At 43.5% G+C, this 22766-nt stretch overlaps 1 protein-coding gene across 10 annotated transcripts in view; it reads left to right on the top strand.

The window, feature by feature from the left end:
* Positions 1-22766, top strand: part of JAKMIP3 (Janus kinase and microtubule interacting protein 3) — a 189065-nt gene that overhangs the window by 113554 nt on the left and 52745 nt on the right. For 4 of the 10 annotated variants that reach the window (XM_074232139.1, XM_074232136.1, XM_074232137.1 and 1 more), the window contains exons 4-11: positions 5746-5961; positions 7601-7720; positions 12107-12253; positions 12954-13085; positions 13928-13963; positions 14937-14996; positions 18029-18157; positions 20111-20239. In XM_074232139.1, the coding sequence (XP_074088240.1) occupies positions 5746-5961; positions 7601-7720; positions 12107-12253; positions 12954-13085; positions 13928-13963; positions 14937-14996; positions 18029-18157; positions 20111-20239 (969 nt within the window). The remainder of the gene's footprint in view (positions 1-5745; positions 5962-7600; positions 7721-12106; positions 12254-12953; positions 13086-13927; positions 13964-14936; positions 14997-18028; positions 18158-20110; positions 20240-22766) is intronic. The other 6 variants (XM_074232140.1, XM_074232138.1, XM_074232144.1 and 3 more) reach the window with 3 other exon arrangements.

Genomic DNA, 22766 nt, shown 5'->3' with positions numbered 1-22766 from the left:
ACCATACTAACCCAGTCCTTGAGAAAATGGATTCCAGAGAGTTAGACCCTGTCCAAGGTTCCACAGTGATGAATGGCTGTCTATTCCTGGCCTCACTCACAGAATTGGTGTGATGAACCAATGAGCTCCCACACAGGAGGGGGCTTCACAGTCACAAAAGACTTGCCTAGAAGCTAGAACTTCTCTGTACTTTCCACAATGACCACCTAGCACAACAGACCCTGCCATTTCTGGAGAGCTTTCAGACCTGCTAAGTAGGTCCTCTCAAAAGACCTGGGAGGTATTATTGTCTTATCATCCATGGATAAACTGAGCCTCCCATAAACAATCCATAAACAACCCTAGGGATCATCTGACTCAACTCCCTCATTTTACAGTTGAGGAAACTGAGGTTCAGGGAGGGGACATGACTTGTCCTGACTCACAGAGACAAGGAACACTTGAGGTGAGATTTTGGTCTACCAATTCAAGGGGTGCCTTCCTACACTGAAAAAACTATTGGTGGAAAGACCATATTTTCTTTTTTAGAGGTTTTTCATCGGCTGCCTCTAGAACTGGCAGGAACTGAAGAGTCCAACCAGTCTAGGCATGGAATGACCAACTCATAGAGATGTAACCATAATCTATAATAGCTGGGGGAGTCAAATTCAGGTCCCTTGATACTAATTGCATGCTTCCCCTTATCTCTCTGGGCCTCTGACTCTGCATCTAACTTTTAAAGTCCCTTCTTTGAGGCAAGGGAAGGCAACTAGGAAAAGGAAAGTGATCAGTTAGAGGTCCCAAGAAATTGATAGTCGACTAGAGAGTGAGGTAAATTTAATGACACAAATTGGAGAATTGAAGGAAAAGGCTGAGATATATAAAGGAATTTGCCAAGTCATTAAGAAATGATCAGTAATTGTAAAAAGTATCCATCAGATTTGAGTGATAAATTTGCAGAAAGAAGACTGAAAATCTCTACAGTTATGAGAAGAGATCAAAGGAAATTAGACAGTGACTTATCTGGGGTGTGCAGGCTTTCTCCCTGCAGGGAGAGAAAAGATGAAAGAATACCTCTCAACTCCAGGCTGTTAGGGAGAATATAATATTCCTTAAGAAAACAGTAGAAGGGGGAAGCTAGGTGGTGCAGTGGATAGAGCACTGGCCCTGGATTCAGGAGGACTTGAGTTCAAATCCTGCCTTAGACACTTAGTAATTACCTAGCTGTGTGACCTTGGGCAAATCACTTAACCCCACTGCCTTGCAAAAACAACTACAACAACAAAATAAAACAGTATCAAGGTGCAGTAGATAGAGCACCAACCTTGGAGTCAGGAGGACCTGAGTTCAAATGTGACCACAGACACTTAATAATTACCTATCTGTGTGACCTTGGGCTAGTCACTTAATCCCATTGTTTGCAATAACCAAAAAAAGAAAAATGAAAATAGAAGCAAAAGTTCAGTGGGGGGGAAGGGGGGGGATCTAGGGTAAAGGAGGGAGATGGGACTTTTATCAGGTTAATAGAGATGACAAGAAAGCTCCACAGAGGAGAAATGGAAGGGAAAGAATATTTATAGAAGTTGACTTTATAAAACACATTTGAGGCCTTTAAGAGAAGACAGATGGATATTCTAAGGAAGAAGGTTCTTCTTGTCCTTTCAAGAATGATATGGCAACACTGCAGGAGCGATCAGTGTTGCCGTGAGTTTGGTATTCTCCATTGACAAATCAATCCTTGACCTGGGAAAGCAGGTATAAAAAAAAAGAGAGATTTATTAATACAAAAGGAAGTTACAACACAAAAGAAAGTAATAGAGAAGTTAAGAAGAGATGAAAGAAAAGCCATGTGGATTGCTAATTAATCTTGGTAGGCCAACTGCCAGGCTCAGCTGAAGACCAAGAGGGAGCCTCATCTGAAATCTCCTTAAATCCCCGCTCTCAGGGTCCATGGCAAGAGGTGGTGACTTGGCAGTTACCCACGTCTTGCATTGGAGAGTTTGCCTTTTGGGAGGGGTCTCAGAGTCTAGCTGGGTGGTCTCTGATGTTGTTTCAGCTCCTATGTAATCTAGCTTTCTATACCAATGAGAACATGGCCCAGGTCCCACTGGAGGTCAAGACAGAGTGTTTTTAACAGTGATAGAGGAAGAATGAAGATTCAAAAAATTTTGTTTCTAATTAATGTCAGTGTTCCCTATGCCCATGGTTCTCTGCATCATCGGGAGAGAACCAGTAAAGGGAAAGTGGAGAAAGAGAAGAGGTGAAGGCATTTGAAAATGCACTGTCCAGGAGTCCTGAGAAAGCTATTTGTAAAGAAATTTCTTGTCTTCCTAGACCATTTATCCAAGACATATTAGAGAATAGACTTATCCAAAGGATTTCAGCTGTCCATGTCTGGTGATTCACATGAATACAGATCACATTTTCAGAAGGAACTTAAAAATGATCAATTATTATGAAGACCGGGACTAGAAAAAGATCACAGTATTAACAGGTTGTGTCTTCTTCACTTTGCCTTTTGGAAAAAAAAAAAACAGACAGAAGAGAAAAATTAACTGAAGAGGGAGCAGCTGGCTAAGAAGGTAGACTCTGAAAGTGGAATTTGGATTTCTGGATCATGGCTTGCAAAGCAGAGTTGACAGATTTCTGGCCAGTGATGGCATACATAAACAAAGACTGGTAAGAGTGGATTTGCCAGATGTCCTGCAAATTTAATTAAAAAGTCTATGAACTAATAAGGATTGAAAGGGACTACGTCATTGGGGTGGACAGAAGGGGAGAAATTGTCTGGAAAGAAGATATGGTTCTTTATTCATGTGAGCCAAGAAAAGTGACTGGAATGACTGAGGTTCCTGGTGGGACAGTGGAATGAGTTCTCAACTGGAGTTCAGAAGCAGGACAGTGGCGAGCACTGGTCTTAAGGAGAACCAGGTTTGGATCCTTCCTCAGATACTGTGTGTGTGACCTTGGGTAAAAGTCCCTCCCCCCTCTAGCCTCAGTTCTCAAAACTGTAAAGTGAGGGGGATCGACTCAATGACCTGGAAGATCCCTTTCAGCTCCAAATCTATGATCCTGTGAGTTAGGAGACCAGGGTCAAAGACTAAGTTAGAGAAGAGCTATGTGGATGCCCACTGGGGCATCTCATTTCTCATTTCTCAGTCCCATAAAAACAAAGTATCTTCAAATAAGAAAGAAAAAATAAGACTTTGGAACAAAGACAAAATCTTCGTCCTCAGCTATCAAGAGGCTGAGTGGGGCCTCCCTCCCTCCCTCTATTTTGTGCTCTCTGACTGCAGCTGAGCTGGTCCTTGCACCTGAGAGTGCAGGGAGGAGCCTCATCTGGCACCAACTTGAAGTGATTGTTAGTATGCATATGTCTGGCAAGGAGGTTTTTTCTTAATGGGGATCAGGTTGCTTGTTAGTTCATATTTCAGGAAAACACACACACACACACAATCCCACTCACAGCAGCAGACACATTGACCTGAGAAATCTCAGCATTTGCAATCTCAAAAGGTTGAACTGCGTTCTCTGGACTGGGAGGTTGGCAAAGATTGCAAATTCATTCCCCTCCCTGCACTAATAGTTCTCACCTGGAAATTTTTTCTTGTTAGGAAACTATGGAGAGAATTCATTCTATTTAACACTCCCCTGAAATCTCTTTGCTTGCCCCTTAGGGGAGAGGGCCAGGTTTTGCCTGAGTTGCCTACAATCAACCTGATATGGGTGTGTTTATTGATCTCGTCTACAATGTGACAGCTACTCTGAAATTTATCCCTTTATCTCCCTTTCTTTCAAAACTAGCTTTAGCAGATGTCTCATTCTTCAGGATTTTGGAAAACTCAAGTAATAAAAGTCCAAATCTGTCTTTGTTTCTCCTCTGTCACTTGAGGCTAGATATGTTTTTAAACTAATTCATCCACCCATCCATCCATCCATCCATCCATCCATCCATCCATCCATCTATCCATCCATCCATCCATCCATCCACCATCCATCCACCATCCATCCAACAGACTTCTTACTAAAGCTCTGTGAAGGGCCAGGTTGTCACTGCCCTTCCTTCTGTTGGGGAGACTGTAGATCAGAACCCAGATCATAATCAACCCCCAGGTTTTCAAGCTCGTTTCATGAGGTTAGCGCTAGAAGTTATCTCTTCTGCCATGCTTCTGTGACAAAACTCCCAATACTTTTCTGTTCCCACTGGAAATGTCCGATTGCCCACAAACAAGGACAGCCTCTTTCAAGAGAAGGCTGCCTAGGAAAGGGGCTGGGTCCTCCGTCTGCCTGTTCTTCCCTGCAGCAAGAAGAGCTTATAGGCAGCTTCCCTATTGCAGGATCTTGTCACGGCTACTGATCCTAGCCCAGGATGGTACCCAGCCCTTTGGGAAGCAGACCATTTATCTTTGGCTCTTAACAGTTCCTGGGGGAGGCACGTGTAAATACGTCTTCACATATAGAGAAGGAAAGTGCGGATCCGGTGTGTAATGCACGATGGATTGTCACTGAGACCATTATTCAGGAAGGATCCTGCTGAAGCAGCCAGTTTAGAAACAATAGAATTCAAAACCAAGCTTTCTCTGGACGTGATTACTATGTCTTCTAAAGGTTTGGTTGTGAAAAAGCTGTAGGATCCCCACTAGTGTCTTCTTCCCTTCCCTAAATCCTCTCACTACCCAAAGCCTTCATATAGTGTCATTACTTTTTTTTTTTTTTGGCAAGGCAATGGGTTTAAGTGACTTGCACAAAGTTACATAGCTAGGTAATTATGAAGTGTCTGAAGTCTGATTTGAACTCAGGTAACACCTGACTTCAGGGCCGGTGCTCTGTCCACTGTGCCACCTAGATGCCTCATGTCATTACATTTTAATGCCACAAAACTGGAAGGAGCTTTCAAACTTCAGCTTTTATTTGTCACCATCACAAACAACTTGCTTTCTATTTGCTCAGCTGGGAAATGGGCATATTGTGCTTTTGCTGAAGATGGAGATTAATTGACAAAACATTTTTATAGAAATGAAGGGGTCAATTTTATAATTATTATTCAAAACCACAGCAATATTATCCTAGTAACGAGGGTATGATTAACTGAGGAAATGTTGGGGGCTGTTCTCCTGGAATGAGCATGGCACCAGCTCTATCACATCAAGCCTTAGAGAGTGGCCTGGGGTCCTGGGTTGTGGGGTCACTTGCTCAGGTTCATACAGCTGTGATGAGTTAGAGGCTAACCTGAAACCCAACCTTCCTTACTCAGAGGTCTGCTCTGGCCACACTAAGCCAATTTATATTCAAATGAGTTTCTGGGCTTTGAGCACAGACCAACTGATGTTCTATTGAATCTGGATTAAAATGCCTTGACATTTGATGAGCTGAAAAAGAAAATGAGCCCAAACGAATATATGGAACCAAGGAGGGTCTGGGAAAGGTTCACTTCAGGTTGCTACTCTGCAACTTTGTGCAGTGACTCTAACAGGGAATAGTGGCCAAAGTCACAGGCGTCATTAGAGAATGGGTTAAGAAACAACAACAGGATCAAGTTGAATCACTCCCTTCCTCCAAATTGGGGTCAAGCCAATTGGAGCTGAGACCCTCAAGTCCCCCCAGAGAGCCAGGCTGCCTCCATGACAAGGTTTCAGATGCCTCCATAGAACTGGTTGCCTTGGGTACCACTCAGGAAGCTGCTCCAGGGCTCTCCTTCCTGTTTCTATGGTAACTGCAGACCTGTACCACACATGGGTATGTGATTGTGTTTTGTTCTCCTTGTAGATGGAGGAGATAAAGTTTAAAGACAGAGCAGTCTGCGTGCTGGAGAGAGAGTTAGGGGTCCAAGCCGGGCATGCCCAGAGACTTCAACTCCAAAAAGAGGCTTTAGATGAACAGCTATCTCAGGTCAAAGAGGCCGATCGGCATCTGGGCAGCCCCAAACGAGAGCTTCCTTATGGCATTGGTGCAGGAGACGCCTCAGACCATTCAGGAAGCCCTGTAAGCACTTCCCTGTGGCCCTGACCCAAGGCTGGACCCTTGAGGAGCTGAAGCAGAGCTTCCCCCTGGGACTGGAGCCTGCTTCCAGGAGGGCTCTGGCTCCTTGGGGTTGGGTTTGGTTCATTTTGGTGGAGAGAGGGATTTCTTTGGCTTTGGCTTTGGCTTTCTGACTCTTTATGCAGCTGAAACTATGGCTTGCCCTTGGTGAACTCTGCTGACTGGCAGTGCCAAATTAGCTTTTCAAAGTGCTGGTCCAGCAGGATGCTAACAGTGGTTGCTGCTTTTCAGAATTCTTTTCTTTACTCTCCTTGCAGCCCAAGGAGAGTTCAGCCTCATCTGAACATCTCACCAACCTCACCCACTCCATCTTGCTCCAGGGATTTTTGCCTTCTCTGTCCAGGGAGGGGATGAACACCCTGCCCCCTCACCTTTGCTTCTCTTTAGTTTGCTTCCATGTAGGCCTCTCTGGACCCAAGCCCCTCCCAGTAATGCCTTTTGAAGTGATGCTCTCACCTTCCTGCTTCTGCCTTGATTTGCTAGTGAGACTGAGAATTGGCAGGCAGCTGGCCCCACTTGGTTGGGCCCCAGCTTACCCCAGTGTTCACTGCTCATCATCAGGGAGCTTTTCCTGGTTGGCATTCAGAGGAGCAGCAGCTTATATCTGAGGGTACAGACATGCCTAAGTAGTTAAATTCCTAGAATTCCCAGCCTCTCCTGCACCTGTTGACTGAGGAAGTCCATCTCACTGTCCAGTAGCCTTAGGGACATTGATTGACATTAGACCACAAGATGTATTTCTATTGGATAAGGTGCCAAGATGGTAACAACACGCCTATTGTCAATCTCATTAGACCTTGCCCTGACTTGGAGGACAAGAAACACTATTTCTCTCCCCAGGAATTAAGTTAAAGAAAGTTCTGGAGTAGCCCTTAATAATTTTTTTTGTGGAACTGTTTAGGACAGAAGTTCTTAATTTTTTGATGTCCTGAACCATTTGGCCTTCTCCTGTGATACCTATGAGCACCTTCTCAGAATAGTGTTTTGAAATGCCCCAAACAAAGCGATTGCAAAGGAAACAAACTATTGAAATAAACTTCTCAAAATATTTTTTTCCAAGTAAGTTTATGGCCCCGAGAGAAGAAACTCTGGCTTAGTATCTCCACATACACTTGAAAGGCAACAGGTGTGTATCAAGCTCCTCAATTAAAGGCCTACTAAGTTTGGGACTAAAGAGGAAACCAGAGTTTTCTACTGGGCCAGGAAATATAGCAAGACTTCCCCAGATGGAGTACACTCAGTCCAACAGTGGCAAACATGGCAAACATTGGATGAACATTCAATGTTTTCCTTCATGTATCTGACCTCTGTGACACCTATACATGCATTTGTACACATCACCTCTGATATCTACCTTCTTCCCTACATCTCTGCTCTCCTTCCATTTCCATTCTCATCTTGCAATCTGCAATGACATAGCGACCTTGATTGCATCCTACTAGGACCATAGTCATGAGCTACTGGAACTCAAATAAGAGCATGAAAAAGAAATAGGATGGTTTCCTTGGAATAGTCTGGAGCATGGGGAGATTGGAGGTATCCAGGCCCTTGGGCAGTTATTTGCAGTTGATTCTTGTTTCAGGAACAGCAGTTGGATGAGAAAGATGCCCGGCGCTTCCAACTTAAAATTGCTGAGTTAAGTGCAATCATTAGGAAACTGGAGGACCGCAATGCCCTGCTATCTGAAGAAAGAAATGAATTGGTGAGTTGAAAGAGGTCTTTGGGTCAGCATGAGTCCTGGGGAGACAGAGAGCCCTGCTTTCATCCAATGTGTTTATAAGATGTTTGAACATTCTCTCTCTTTCTCTCTCTCTCTCTCTCTCTCTCACACACACACACACACACATCATTTTCTCTTGATAAATCTTGACAGATGCATTTGTATCTGAAGGGTTTCCTAGGGAACAGAGATCAGACAATGTGCCTGCTCCCAGTGGGCAAAGCTCTGAGCAATGAGTTGACATGTCAAAGAGGCAAATTTGGGTTTGACATAAAGGAAAGCATTCTAATCATGAGAGATATGACAAAGGAGGAAGGTTTGCCTAGAGACTTTCTCTCACTGGAAGCCTTCAAACAGGATGAATAGTGAATTGTCCAAAGTCTTGGGGCATCTTTTTCAGGACTGTTTTGGATGAGGTGGACATTGAGATCCTATCCAACAATTAAATCTTTGATTCAGGGATAAGGTCAACGATATCTAACTTCTTGGTGAAAGGAGCTACTTTCTTCCTAAACTCTGGAGAAGGGGAGGACAAAGAGGAAAATGGGAAGAGTTGGAAAGGGCAAAAACATCCCTAAAGATGAATAACTCTTTCCTGGAAATCGATTCAGGAGTATGGTTACTGTAGTAATAGAAATCAGTTTGGAAAACTACTAGATGAGTCTCTAAGATTCCCCCAGTTTGTCCTGATCTACTGAGTAGACTTACTTGCATTAGACATGACACATGGGATGATATGCTACTCCCTGGTAATTCCTTCTGAGTAGTTTGGTTATCTATCCTGTACTTGGTGATGGAAAAAGGTCCAGAACTGGTTCATCCCTTTGCATACGTTTATCTCATACACTAACACCAGATGTAGTCTATATGAACTTCTGTCCATTGTTCTTAGCTGAAGTGAACAGTCAGTTATAGAGTAACCTCAAATGAGTGGCCAGCTCCTTGATGGTCTCAATTCTGGGTCATCTGGGGCTACCACTTCAGAGGTCCTTTATGGCTTTCTTGGAAGTAGAAATGACTGGGGTGAGATCTGTAATGCCCACGGTTGATACTGAGAGACCTAGAGCTGGTTTTGTTCATGGGTGCCTTTGATAGCATCTCCTCTATCCCAGAAGCACTGAAATGAGCCCTTCAAAATAGTCATTGCTGATGAGTATTGATGAATATTTTGACAGAACTCAAAAGTTTGAGATTGGCCTTATTATGTAATCCATCACCAAAGAATGAAAGAGACTGCCCTTGAGTATCATACAACAAAAATTAGAGAATATTCCATTCTTCTGGCAAGTATGGGAATCTGGATGTTCTAGAAAAAAAGTTTGGAATTATGTTAACAATCCCTGAGCTGCATTTACTTTTTGCTTGGCTCAAGGTGAGCAAAGATGGAAAGAAATGTCCCATTTAGAAGCCTGTCTATGACAGCATAGAGTTAAGTGCTCTTGTAGCATTTTTGTGTGTGATGGCAAAATACTTGAAGTCAAGTATGGGAACCCATTGATTGGATAAGACTGAGCAAAATGGATATGTGAATGTAATGGGATCTGTAGGAATTCAGAGAAACTTGTGTAGCCTAGTATGAACTGATTCAAGAGAGGAGCAAGTAGAACTCAAAGAACAACTACAAAAAAGTAAACAGGAAGGAGAGATTCTTCTATGCATTGATTTGTCATGACCTCAGAGGACTGGCAGGAAAATGCTCCTCCCCTTTTCAGAAAAGCCTGGTAGACTGTAAGTGCAGAACAAAGCACACTGTGTTAGATTTAGGCAGTAAATCGAGTCAGCATAATTCTTTGATCCAAAAGAGAAGGGACATTTTGAAAGATGACAACAGTGTTTTTATTTTTGGGTTTTTTTTGCAAGGCAATGGGATTAAGTGACTTACCCAAGGTCACACAACTAGGTAATTATTAAGTGTCTGAGGCCAAATTTGAACCCAGGTACTCCTGACTCCAGGGTCAGTGTTCTATTCACTGCTCCACCTAGCTGTCCCTGACAAAAGCATCAACATTTATTTTTTAGTGGTATAGAAAGTGGCTCATTTTCATTCTTTGTGGGATCCTAAGCAAGTTCAGAATCCCATGTAGAAGTCCAACTAGAATGTTTAGGAGTGGTAATTATCAGCTTTATATTCTGTGGGTTTGCTGAATCCTTGCTATATACAGTCTATTGCTTGTGCCATCAATCTAGGAAGATCTGCCTTCCAGTCAACTGCCTCTGAAATACCCACGATGATAAGGCCAGGAGACCTTGGTTCTTATTTCAGGTGATGATGTATGTGATCAGGAGGTCTTGGTTCTGATCTCAGAACCCTACTGAAATCAGACTGCCTGAAATTGTCTTTAGTCTGTGTTGGATTAGTCCAAAGGTAGGTTATTGTTAGTTTATCAAAATGGTCCATTTCTCAAAGCAGTGGTAAGTTCTCATGAAGAATCTGCTTTTAAAGACTCCAACTGAGAGCATTTATTATATGCTCACCAAGCTCTGAGTATGTTAGTTATGTTCTAATTTTTGACTGATACAACTGGGATATCTCCTTCTGGATGAGATGGATAATCCCAACTTTTAAAAGTGGTAAATCTCCAAAATGGCTTGGGAGCTGATGGAGGAGCAGCCTTTTTGGTTAAGAAAACCAGAAATTTCAAACATATTGCCAGTGGAGGGAGAGTCAACATGGAGAGAATAAATAGTGAGAGGAGGACGTTGTGGAAGAGACTCATCATAAGCCCCACAGAGGACAGTGCAAAGTAGATGAAACCAGGGTCAGTCCCATAAATTGGACATGTAATTTTTGACTTTGGGGTCTCTGTATTCTTCCCACTATCACTTTGCAATCATCCAGCTAGGACAGCTAGGTGATGCAGTCAGGAAGACTTGAATTCAAATCTAACCTTAGACATTTACGAGCCAAGTGATACTGAACATCACACCTCTAATTTCCTTAGTTTCCTCATCTATAAAACGGGATCATAATAAATACTTGACACATAGGAAGCACCATGTAAATTTTTTTTATTATATCATTGTCATCCGTGGAACCTGCTAAAATAGAAACTATCATCACTGTTTTGAAAATGATGTTGATGGACAGGACTTGCTGCCAATTCTCCTCAACTAGACTCCTAGCTCCAAAGGGAGGGAGAGGGGCTATGAGTTCTGTGCGTATAAACCAAAAGTACAATGTAGGGGATCCCAACTGCAGGATGAAGAGGATGGAACTGTTGCCTTTTAGATGCTGACTGAGATCTTATTGCTGAAAAGGTGGGGTTGGACTGGCGAAGTCCTAAGTTCTAATCCTGTCCTTCCTTCTTTGTCTTCTTGCACAAGGACTTTGCTCCTCATAGCCTCAATTTCCCTATCTGAAAAGAAGTTGATAATTTAAGAAGTGTTAAACTTCTAAACCTGAGCCTGTAACCTCTGTATTAAGTGACTCATCAAAGACCTTCCCCTTTTGACTCAAATCCATCAGAGACTGCTTGGATAAAAATAAGGTGTCCTTCAGTAAAATCAAGTCTGACCTCAGCAAAGGTAGCTAAATTGTCAGGAAACTCCATGAAGACTAAGGATGGGATTTCCCAGCTGCCAATCAGAAGGCAACTAGGGCTGAGCAGAACCATCCAGAGCCCAAAACTTAGTCTCAAACTAGAATGGGAGGCATCACCAGAGTGCATCCTGCCCTAAGTGGGGGCCCTGAGCTTCCCCTCCAAGATTATGTGCAGGCAGAGGCTGGGCTATAGTTTGAGAGAAGGAAGAGGCGGTCCCATGAGGTCTGACTCAATGCAAAGAATCCATAGTGTGAACTGGAAGTCCTGAACCAAGAAACTCTTTCCTTGAAGTGTCCAAATAATCCTGCCACAAGTAGGTTGTTTTCTGAGAGGGTCCTCCATTCTCCAATTCTGGTAGGATGTGCCCAGATGCCCTTGCTGAGCACTACTGTGTGTACAGTAGCATCCATTCCTCCTTAGCCATTCCATCATTGAAGAATGGAAGGGACATTTTTGTTCTGTGTGGACTGGCTTCTCCTGCCCAGTGACCTCACAATGGGTTGTACCTTGAAAGAATGGGATTCTGAGTACTGGTAGCCCATGGGAGAATAGTCAGAGTAGCCTACAAGCCATGGGCTTTATTGGTATTCCCCTCAAGTTTCAGTGAGTTTCTTACCCAAAATAATGTTATTCAGTTCAGCCTCTGTGGAGGGGAACTCTGTGTCATCCCAAGACATTCAAGGCTGAGTCTTTTCCTTTTTCCCTGGGCTGCCTGAGCACTGGGGAGTCCTGGCCAAGGATCAAAGCTCTGGGCATTTAACAAATGTTACTCATCCATCTCTGTCCTTCTGATTTTTAGTTCTGTGGGGCCATTTTTCTATTTCAGCTGAAGCGCCTAAGGGAAGCAGAAAGTCAATATAGACCCTTGCTAGACAAAAACAAGCGCTTGAGTCGGAAAAATGAAGATCTGTCCCATGCTTTACGGAGAATGGAAAACAAACTGAAGTTTGTAACCCAAGAGAACCTGGAGATGGTAAGATGGCCTCTGTTATCTTTGCACCTCCACCTAGACCAGGAGGGCTGATTAGGGACTTGTAAAGCCCCAGGATTTTCATTCACTTAGTCACTATTGTACCTTCTTCTCTCCCAAGGAGAATTGACCCCACTAACTCTCTCAAGGTCATAATTTGGTCCCGAGAAGGTTCCCTTAGACATTCTTATTTTGTTAATGACTGTTAGTTCCTTTTGGAAATGGTTTCTTCCCTTTCCTTGGATGTGAATTCTTTTTGCTTCTTCATTTCCTTCTTCACTCTTGGAGCTAAACCATGTATCCCACCATTGCACTACACATTTTAGTAAATAATGCCAGATTCCTGCATGGAGAATACTGACAGCATGGGCCCCTATTTTGGCCCCCACCCCATCTGGTCTCTTTCTGGTCCATCTCAGCAGCACAAAGCCTTTCCTTATTCATGGAGAAAGAACCCACAACAGCATCTTCCTTATAGCTTGGAGAAGTCAGAGTCAATGGGGGGGGGTCTCATCCCATCTCTCTAACCTCTCCTCATAGGCTTCTGGACTCCCCATGATTGGTAGAACTTTCTTTATTCAGTACCTTTGGAAGTAGAAACTAAGCAGGACCCAGGAAACTACAGAATTTTAGATAAGGCTCAGGGAGGGCAGGTTAATCAGGCTCCCAGGGGTCTCCAGATTTCCTTTGTTTCCTTCCCTAGAGACAGCGAGCTGGATCAATTAGGAGGCCAAGCTCCTTAAATGACCTTGACCAGAGTCAAGAGGAGAGAGAAGTGGACTTCTTGAAGATGCAAATGGTGGAGCAGCAGAACCTGATAGATGAGCTGTCCAAGGTAAACATCCTTTCAGGGCTGACCTAGGGTCCTGTTTTTTGGTAAAGTGTGGGTAATGAGCTTGCCTGTAGGACCACTCCAATTATAGTCAACCCAAGGGTCACTGTGGTGAACAGACAGAAGATCCCAGCTTCTGCTCCAGGTCCTGGGGAGGGAATTTCTATTTGCTATCCTTTCTTAGCCACACTCTAGATCTAAATGGAGAAGGGAAGAAGGGGAAGAAAGGGGAGAAGGGCAACATTTTTGGTAGAGCAGAAAAGCTGCTCATTTCATTGAGAGGTTGTCCTAAATCAGATCTCATTGTCCAAATAGTGAGGATTTCCCTCTTCCATGTGAACTTTCAGATGGGACTAAGTGTTTCTGTTCCTGCATTCATCTTAGGGCAGTTAAGTGGCACAGTGGATAAAATGCCAGACCTGGAGTCAGGAAGACCTGAGTTCAAATCTAGTCTTAGACATTTACTAGCTGTGTGATCCTAGGCAAGTCACTGCTCTCTGCCTGTTTCCTCATCTGTAAAATCAGAATAATAATAGTACCTGTCTCCCAGAATTGTTGGGAGATCATAAGAGATAATAATTGCAGTGATTCTCAGTACATAGTACTAAGTATTATTTCACACAAGTGCAAGTTGACTTTTATAGGGAGAGGCTCCTCAGGGTCCAGGAGGGCTATGGCATGCCACTGTGCCCCAGGTGTTGGATCACAGCCCTCAGAAGCCCAGGACGGCCTTCAGTCTGTCCTCTGCTTACAGGCCAGTGGCTTGTGTCTCTCTGGCTCTGACTGCTCACCTGAAGGAGAAAGCTTGTCTTAGAATAACGCCTCCCTTGTCCTTCCCATTCTAGACCCTCGAGACAGCAGGCTATGTGAAGAGCGTCTTGGTAAGTACCAACTCTATTTATTCCACTCCCTCTGTGGAGACTCAGGCCGCTGTCCTCATGGCTTCCTCACTCTCGGAAGCTCATCCATCCTCATCCTCTTGACTTCCTCACCTCAGGAGGTTTGGCCATCCCTGTCCTCATGGCCTCCTCACCCCAGGAGATTCAGCTAGCCCATCAGCTCAACCATCCCTGTGCTAGCATCACTGCCACCTCCCGCGCCTTCCTCGAGGACCGCAACTCCATCTTCTGTACTCAGCAGTCAGATTTCTCCTTCCCTTCATGAGGACATAGTTGTCCTTGGCAGAATCCCAGTCATACAGGGCCTAATGCATTTTTTCTGAATGCCTTTCAAGAGTCCCATGTGCATGTATTCAGATCTATGAGAACAGTCAGGAGAAGCATCCTCACAGCACTGTTCTCTGGGGGAGTCCCTTTTCAGGGCTCATTCTTGTTCTTTATTGTCTGTCCCATATGTCTTTTACATTCCTACTCACAAAAACCATGGAAATAAAGTGGGATAGTTAGTTTGTAAATCCCCACCAACTTCTGGGATTCCATTCCCTAGGATGAGGAGGCCGTATTTTATGAAGAATCCCAATTTTCACCAGAATATTGAATTCTGCAGTGCTGTGCTCTGCATCCTTTTGTGTGGATGTGAAAATTCTCCAAGTCTTGCCTGGAAAGTTTAAGCTGCCCTGAGGAGACAAGTCAGGCTGTGTGGGCTAGTGGGTAGAGAGCTGGCCCCCAAATTGGGAGACCCTGGGCCCAAGTCTGGTCTCTGACACATCCTGGAAGGTGAACCTAAGAAATCTCCTTAGCCCCTTCCCTGACCAACGGGCAGCCCTCTAAGGCTGGGGAACTGGGGTACATGAGTAGAGAGAGGCTTGAAACTACAGGTCTGGGGAAAACAAACTTTTAAAAAATGAAATTGTTCAAACTCTAAGAAATCTAATTGATTTATATTTTTTTGCAGGAACGTGATAAACTTTTAAGATTCAGGAAGCAGAGGAAGAAAATGGCCAAGCTCCCTAAGGTAAAAGACAAAGAATGTTAACATAGGAGTAATTGCAGATACATGTACAGATTCCAGATGTCCTTTCGGAGGCTTAGAGAGGAATTCCTGAGGTCTCTGAGAGGATCAGAAGAGCTGAGAAGAGAGGGGAGGTCCAAAAGTCCTGAGGCCCCTCTCTATCTGGTTCTTGGGGAAGGAGCCCATTTTCCATGAATCTATGGGAGTCAAGGAGTTGGAAGAAATGTGTTTTAGAGAAGATTGAGCAGGTTTTCTGACTGGCCCTGAGCCTGACTCATCTGCAGCCCTTTGCCCATCCAATGGAGCTTTTCCCAATGAGCTGGTATTGACCTGGCTCCCTTCTCATAGGGAGGGGTGCTCTGACTCCTCCTGGGAGGAGAAGCCAGGCCCCAGCATTAGCTGCCCCAGGAGCCTTGGAAGTGAAGCCCTGGTTGGTATACAATGAAGATGATAGAAAACAACAGCAAATTCCTTGTTGCCTTACCTGGCTCCCTCTATAGTCTTCCCTCACTCACACTCTGAACCCCACAAAGTCAGAAGGCCTGGTGGCAGAGTTTTGACTCCTTTTATTTATTTTTTGAGAAATCCAAAGATGCAGAGGAGGAAAGTTAGCTCAGGAGTATTTGAGCATGTGCGAGGAGGCAGGTTGGTAAAAAGCATCTATTAAATGTTGCCTATGTGCTTCCTGTGCTAAGCACTGGGGAGCCAATGCATTTTGTTAAAGGGCAACTCTATTCAAAAGGGGCTTATGTTCCAATGGGACACCTCCTAGAAGGGAGATGGATAACTAGAGGGAGCCTAGAGGGCACTAAAGCAAAAAGGGAAGCTCCCTCAAGGACTCCCCTCAGAGGAGAAGCCCCAGGGACAGGAGAAGTGCTGAGACATCATAGTTCAGGAGTCACATCTAGGAAGGAACTGGGTCAGGCCATTTGACCAAATTCCTCCACTAAGTCCAGTGGGTGGACAAAGCCTTGGTTTGCTTCTCTGTGGTAATGGAGGGTCTCATTAATGAAAGAATGAGAAGGAGTAATGGGCCCCCAGTGGGACCAGAGGTCAGGGGATCTTCTGCCCAGAGAAGCTCCCCAACTTGTGAGATGCTCTGAAAGCTCAAGTGGTTGACCCATCTGGATATCCACCTTTCATGGAAGCCCAGGCCTAGGCCAAGGATACAGACCTACATCCTAATGCAGGATCCTCTTTTATACCCAACTCATCCCCAATCACTTTCTTCCCTCCTCCACAGTCAACTCAGACCCCTTTCACAAAAGACTCGTTCAATTCTGGACTACCCAACAGGAACCCCACTCTGGCTCTGGCAGCCTAGAGGGGCCTGGGACTTCCATGGGATATAGGAGAGGCTGGAGAGGCTCCTGCACCAATGCTAACTCCTATGTTCCAGGATTGGACAAGAGGTCAATCATCTCTGAGGAGAAGCAGCAAAGATGACCATCAGAAGTGATCAAAATGGGTGGGCTTCCCTGGGGCCTTGGGACCATAGTAGTGGAAATGCCTGGTTCTCAGACAGTTCTCCTCCAATGCAGGCCTCCCCTGAACCACCTGAGGGGGAAACCTCCTGCAGATGCACTGTCCTCCCCATTCCCATGCTCAGGGTCCACATCAGAAGAGCTAAGGCTGGTGCCAATCTTGTCTGGAAGCCCAGGGAAAGTCCAGAAGAAGCAAACTGATATGGTGGGTCTCCCGGGGGTCCACTGAACAGATGCCCAGGGTCACGGGTTCTTCACCAGGGACTTCAACAACAGTAGAAATTACCTGTGGAGATCATTTATGGTTTCCTTGGGTCAACATTAATTCAGAAAATGCCTGCTGAACCCAGAGCCGGATGGTCCATAGCTGGAGTAACCCTACTGTTGAGGACCTGTGATCAAGTTGGGAAGAGTAAGCAAAGGGTCCAACCAAGGCCAGGAGTTTGAATTCTTCCCCCCACTGTATGTTTGTGGGTGAGGCAGGGTACCTCCTCAACTCTCGTGCATGGTCTGGAGAAGTTACTTCTCTTTTTGGCCTCCTCAGTCATTCATCCATCCACACATATTTTATGAGTCAGCAGCTGATGGACCTGGTTGACATTGGTCGAGGTGCTGAGATATGGAGACAAGAAGGAAACAGTTCCTACATTTAAGGAACTTTTGTTTTCTTGGGGAAAGACAACATTCACATCCCAGACAAGCTCAAGTCTAGAAGATGTGTGAAAATAAAGGTGAAGGAATATGTTTCCTGGTACCTCTGAGTCAGAGGGGACAGATACTCTTGGTATCTGGCAAAGAGGTGACCAGAGACAAAGATACACATGCTCATGCTAATCAGTGAGAAGCAGCTGAACCTCATAGACCCCAAATCCTCAAGCTTGGACAGTTCTACACTGGACCCTGGCAAAGGGCTGGGCAGGGAATGAGTGGTCACTCAAAATTCCACAAGTCTAGAAGTCTTCCCCAGTTTCCATGAAATGTAGGAATTGGATCAATCAATGGTGGGAGAAAATGGATATTAAGCAAGAAATTGCAGGTCACTTTTCCAGTCTCTTTCCTTCTTTCTGATCTCTCTACTATCAAGTCATTGCCAGATTTTAAAACATCTGCAGGAGACACTTCCCTCTCCTTGTAGTCAAACTCAAACTCTAATCCTGTCCCTGCCTATTACAGTATGTAGGACCTTGGCAGATGTGGTGGATAGCAAGGTGGGGTCAAACCCAATAGAATCAAGACCACTCAACTGGACTGAAGGACAGCTGAAGATTGACATTGAAAAGTCATAGTATCCCTTTTTAATATATTTTTATTTTTCTGATTAAATAGTTCTCAGTTACATTTTCATGTGGTTCAGGCTGCACTTCAGAGTGCTGTAGGCCATTTAGGCCCTGGGTAGTGGGTGGTATATTGGCTGCCATCTTGGATTGGCTCTTTCAGAGACACCATCTTGGATTGGCTATTTGAGGACCTTTCTGGACCTTCTATAATCACATCTTTTCCATTAGCTCTGGGGTTTCGGTTTGTGTGTTTAATGCTTTGTGTTTTGGTCAGAAGCCAGTCGTGGAGACATTTTTTGGATATGATGAAGAAGCGTCCTTAGAGTCAGATGGTTCTTCTATCTCCTATCAAACAGACAGAACAGACCAGACTCCCTGTACACCAGATGATGATTTGGAGGAGGTAATGGGTCTGAGTTCTTTTGGGATTGATTGGATTCAATGAGATTTTCTTTTCAGTCTTTGGAATTGTGACTCCCAATATTGAGTATTATTGATGTAACTGGAGGGCTCAGAAGAGTTCTCACTGAATTTAACCCCTAATGTGCTAAGTGGTTCCAGGCAAATTCTTTCTCTTCTCTAGGCCTCACTTTCCATTCTTGAAAAAGGAGGAATTAGATTTGATAATCTCTGAGATCCTTCCCATCACTACTATTTTAGGATTTTGAGTAAGGAGAGTTGTTAAAATTTGATTTATTTACTTAAATATAATGACCATTCATTTCTATCCCCTCACTATTAATTATTAGAGTAGTAAAGCATTTCAGAGAAAGAGAAGGGAGTTAGGGAGACTTGAGTTCAGATCCAGCTTCAGACATTTTCTAGCTGCATAATCCTGGGCAAGGCATCTAACCTCTGACTGTCTCACTTTGTTCAACTATAAAATGGGTAAAATCTATCTCCAAGAATTATTATGAGGCTCAAATTACCCACTATCTCTGAAGCATTTGGTATAGGACCTGGTGCTTATGACTTTCCTTTCTCCTCAATTAGGAGAATATGGTGAAAGACTAGATCTCCGATTCAGGTGCATCTGCAGGTTTTAACTGCTGTTTACATGCAAATCCAATGGCACAGGAAGGTGTTAGGAAGTGATGGCAAAGTGATGTTGCCTCATTTTTAAGTTTTTGTCACCATTTCTTTGCTGTTCTCTGTACCCAAGACCTTAGGGAGAACACAAACACAGAGCCATAGGAAAATGGACCAAGGCAGCACCTATCACAGCAAACTCTGCTAGAGAGAAGTCTATTCTCTTCTTACTCCTGTCAAAAAAAATCCTAATTTCCACTGTCAGAATAAATAGGGATTGACTCCAGGTTCATTAGCCAAGTTTCCTTTTTAAAAATTATTTCTTTATTTGTCCAACTTCATGCAGTATTAGTTTTTGATAATCATTTTTTTACAAGATTTTGAATTTTATATTTTTCTCTCCCTCCCTTCCCTCCCCTCTCTCCCTGACAGAAAGAGATCTAATATAAGCTGTCCATATATAGCCATGCTAAACATAGATTCATATTGATCATGTTGGAACCTAACATGTTGTAATCATGTTTCAAGCCAAATGAAAAGAAACATTAGAGAGAAAAAAATGACAATACATATGCTGACTTTTAAAAATTGAAGATAGAGGTGGCTAGGTGATGCAGTGGATAGAGCACTAGCCTTGGAGTCAGGAGTACCTGGGTTCAAATCCAGTCTTAGACACTTAATAATTACCTAGCTGTGTGGCCTTGGGCAAGCCACTTAACCCTATTGCCTTGCAAAAACTAAAAAAAAAATAAACTGAAGATAGTCTACATTTGGTCTATTTTAGTTTACATTGAAATTCTACAGCTCCTTCTCTGGATATGGATGGTGTTTAACATCACAAGTCTTTTAGAATTGTCTTTGCTTTGTGTCCTGCTAAAATGCACAAGTCCATCATAGTTGATCATCACTCAATGTTGCTTTTAGTGTGTTCAATGTTCTTCTGGTTCTTAACAGAGTATTCTTTTTTTGTTTTAACAAGGCAGTGTGATTCAGTGACTTGCCCAAGGTCACACAGCTAGATAATTATTGAATGACTGAGACCGGATTTGGACTTAGGTTCTCCTGACTGCAGGGTCTGTACTTTATTCACTGCACCACCTAGCTGCCCCCAGAAACAAAATGGAGCCCACTGAATACATCATCATTTCTAAAATTAAAAATTTACTTATCAAATTGGTCATTTTTTTAATGTTTTCTTAAGCAAGTGAGAAATAGCTGAGCACCTATATCTCTAATCCTTTTTGTCTCTGTCTCTCTCTCTGTGTCTTTATCTCATCTCTGTCTCTGTCTCTCTCTGTTCTGTCTATCTCTGTCTCTGTCTCTCTAGGGTATGGCCAAAGAAGAAACAGAGCTGAGATTTCGTCAGCTGACCATGGAATACCAGGCTTTGCAACGTGCGTACGCCTTATTGCAAGAACAAGTGGGAGGAACGTTGGATGCAGAGCGAGAAGTTAAGGTCTAAATGACTTCAATTTCATGAAGATAAAGCTCATGGCTCCATTGACCCCATTCTTCCTCTCCCTGACCTGGCACTCTTGAAGATAATCTATTGGCAGAAGAAAAGTGGAGACAGGGAGGGAGGCAAGAAGGGAGAGAAAGGGAAGAGGGAGAGGGAAGGAGAAAAGACAGACAGACTGAAAGGGAGAGAAAAGCAGGGGAAAAGAAAGGAAAGAGAGGGAAGGAGGGAGAGAGTTAGAAGAAAGAGGGGAAGAGGGAAGGAGACAGTGAGGACTTAGCCTTTTCCTAGAACTTTTGCGCCCCTTCATTATTTTTAATATCTAGTGATATTCCCTTAGATCGTTCATAAATAAATGCCTCTAAGTTCATACATGGGACTCTTCTCCTGGGTAGGTTCACTCATGTAAATTGAGGCCTTCCCAAATAGCCATCTTGCTCTCCCTTGAAGGACTCAGCTGATTCAAAAGCACCCCAACCTTGTATCTAATACATATTATAAATCTGAATGTTTAGAATATTCAGCTGAGAATCTCCAGGAAAACGTTGAGACTTGCCTCTCAAAAATCTACTCACCATACTCCTCAGAAGATATCATGTAACTTCTCCAACTCCATTGTTCCTAGGTTGGAGGCAATAATCAGATTCTGAATAATATTTTCAACTCTCTGCTCCCAATCCCTTGCCCCTGGCTAGTCGCTCCTCCTGTTCTCTCTTTCCTATCATGGAGACTTTTATTTGCAAGCATGGTTAATGTGTCCAGTGATCTCTTCCCTCAGCTTTCTCCCCTGGACAGGATTCTCAGTTGTTTCTTGCCCACCTTTCAGGAGCCCTCCTGTCTGACACCTGCCTTGCTGTCCTCTGCCTCATCATCAATGACTGCCTGTAGCTTGTTCCCCTCATCCTCCTGATATGCCATCCCACTGTCTCCCAAGTATCTATATAGCCATGTAAGCTTGAAAACAAAGGGGCCCTAAACATTTATCGATAACTCTTTTTATAGCTTAGAAAACATTTTTAGGAGAGTTACACAAAGGATTCTTGGATACATGAAACAGCACCCACCACATGTCCATAAATTATACTCCAAAGAAGGTCTGTCTCACATCTGGAAGTGTGAATGCAAGCTGTGCAAACTGCTACTGACCAAAGCAGATGCTGTTGTTTTGGAAGAGTCCGTAAGCTGCATTTGTGAGGTTCCATTCCTAGTACAATGAATCACATGCTTTGAAAACAATCACCAATTATAGCATCACCTTCTGGTGATGCTATAATAACTTGGCTGTGGGTAGAGAATGAGGTGGTGTATTTGAATAAGTGAGCACCCCAGAATTAGAGGGCATCTCTGTAATTACCTAGCTCAACCCAGACCTAAGCAATAATCCTTCCATGACTTATCCAAGGAGTTTTGCTTAAAGACTCCAGGAAAGGGAAATCCACAATTCCAGGCAATCTCTTTCACTTTTGGACAGTTCTTGTTGGCAGGAAGTTTTTCCTTACCTTCAGCCTACCCTGATCTCTTCACAATTCCCACCCATTTCTCCTTGTTTTGCCCTGAGAAGGCTTAGCAGGAGAGGGTCGATTACTTTTTCCACCAGTAGCCCTTTAAATAGGTGCCCTGGGCATGATGCCCAACCTGAACGTTTTCTGAACATCTCTATTACTTAGTGCTCATGTGGCTTCTTCTTGAGACCCTTGACCATTCCTGAAGCCATCTTTTAGAAACTCTCCAGCTCATCAAAAAGAATCAAACACAATATCCTCTATGTTAACTGGACAACCCAAAGGGTCCATAGTTTCCTGTGAATACTTCCTCTCTTAATGAGGACTAAGAGCACTGGCATTTCTTCAGTGACTGTCATAATGTGACTTCATCTTGATCCCACTGATCACCAAAATCTGTCGGTCTCTTTTCTTCAGAAGTGCTGGCTATAAAGTCATACCTCCCCCATCTTACACTTGCAAATTGATTTTTTAGAACCTAAGCACAAAACATTATAAAGTGAATATTGTGTAAAATGAACATTTTAGATGAAATTTCATTTGATGATATTTGATCCCAAGATCTACCAAGTGAATTTTGAATCCCAATATGGTAACTGTCCTTCCCAACTTTCTGTCATCTGCAGATTTGATAAATGTGCACTTAACACTTTGAGTCAAGTTCATGAAAATAATATTGAACAAGCTAAACCAACAGTTCTCTGGACATTTCCACGCAAGTTGGTTTTGAACCAAATTGTTGGGGGGCCATTGTTCTCCACATATACTGAATTAATTTCAACATCCTACTCCCTTCTATCCCACATCTTTCTATCTTTCCCATTTAAAAAAAACTCAGCATAAGCTGCATTCCTAACAAAGGCTTTGCTAAAAATCCAAGTAAACTTAGCACCAGTACCCCAATCTGAAAGCTTAGTCACCCTGTCAAAAATCTCTCCCTTTAATGATAGACTGGCATGAGCTATTATTATCGATGAAACTCTGAAGACACTTTGTCATCATTGCTCCCTTTTCTATAGAGTCAT

Source organism: Macrotis lagotis, chromosome 4, assembly GCF_037893015.1.
Source record: "Macrotis lagotis isolate mMagLag1 chromosome 4, bilby.v1.9.chrom.fasta, whole genome shotgun sequence".
Lineage (NCBI taxonomy): Eukaryota > Metazoa > Chordata > Mammalia > Peramelemorphia > Peramelidae > Macrotis > Macrotis lagotis.
Note: the sequence above shows the minus strand (reverse complement) of the source record. Positions and strands in the feature narration are given on the sequence as shown.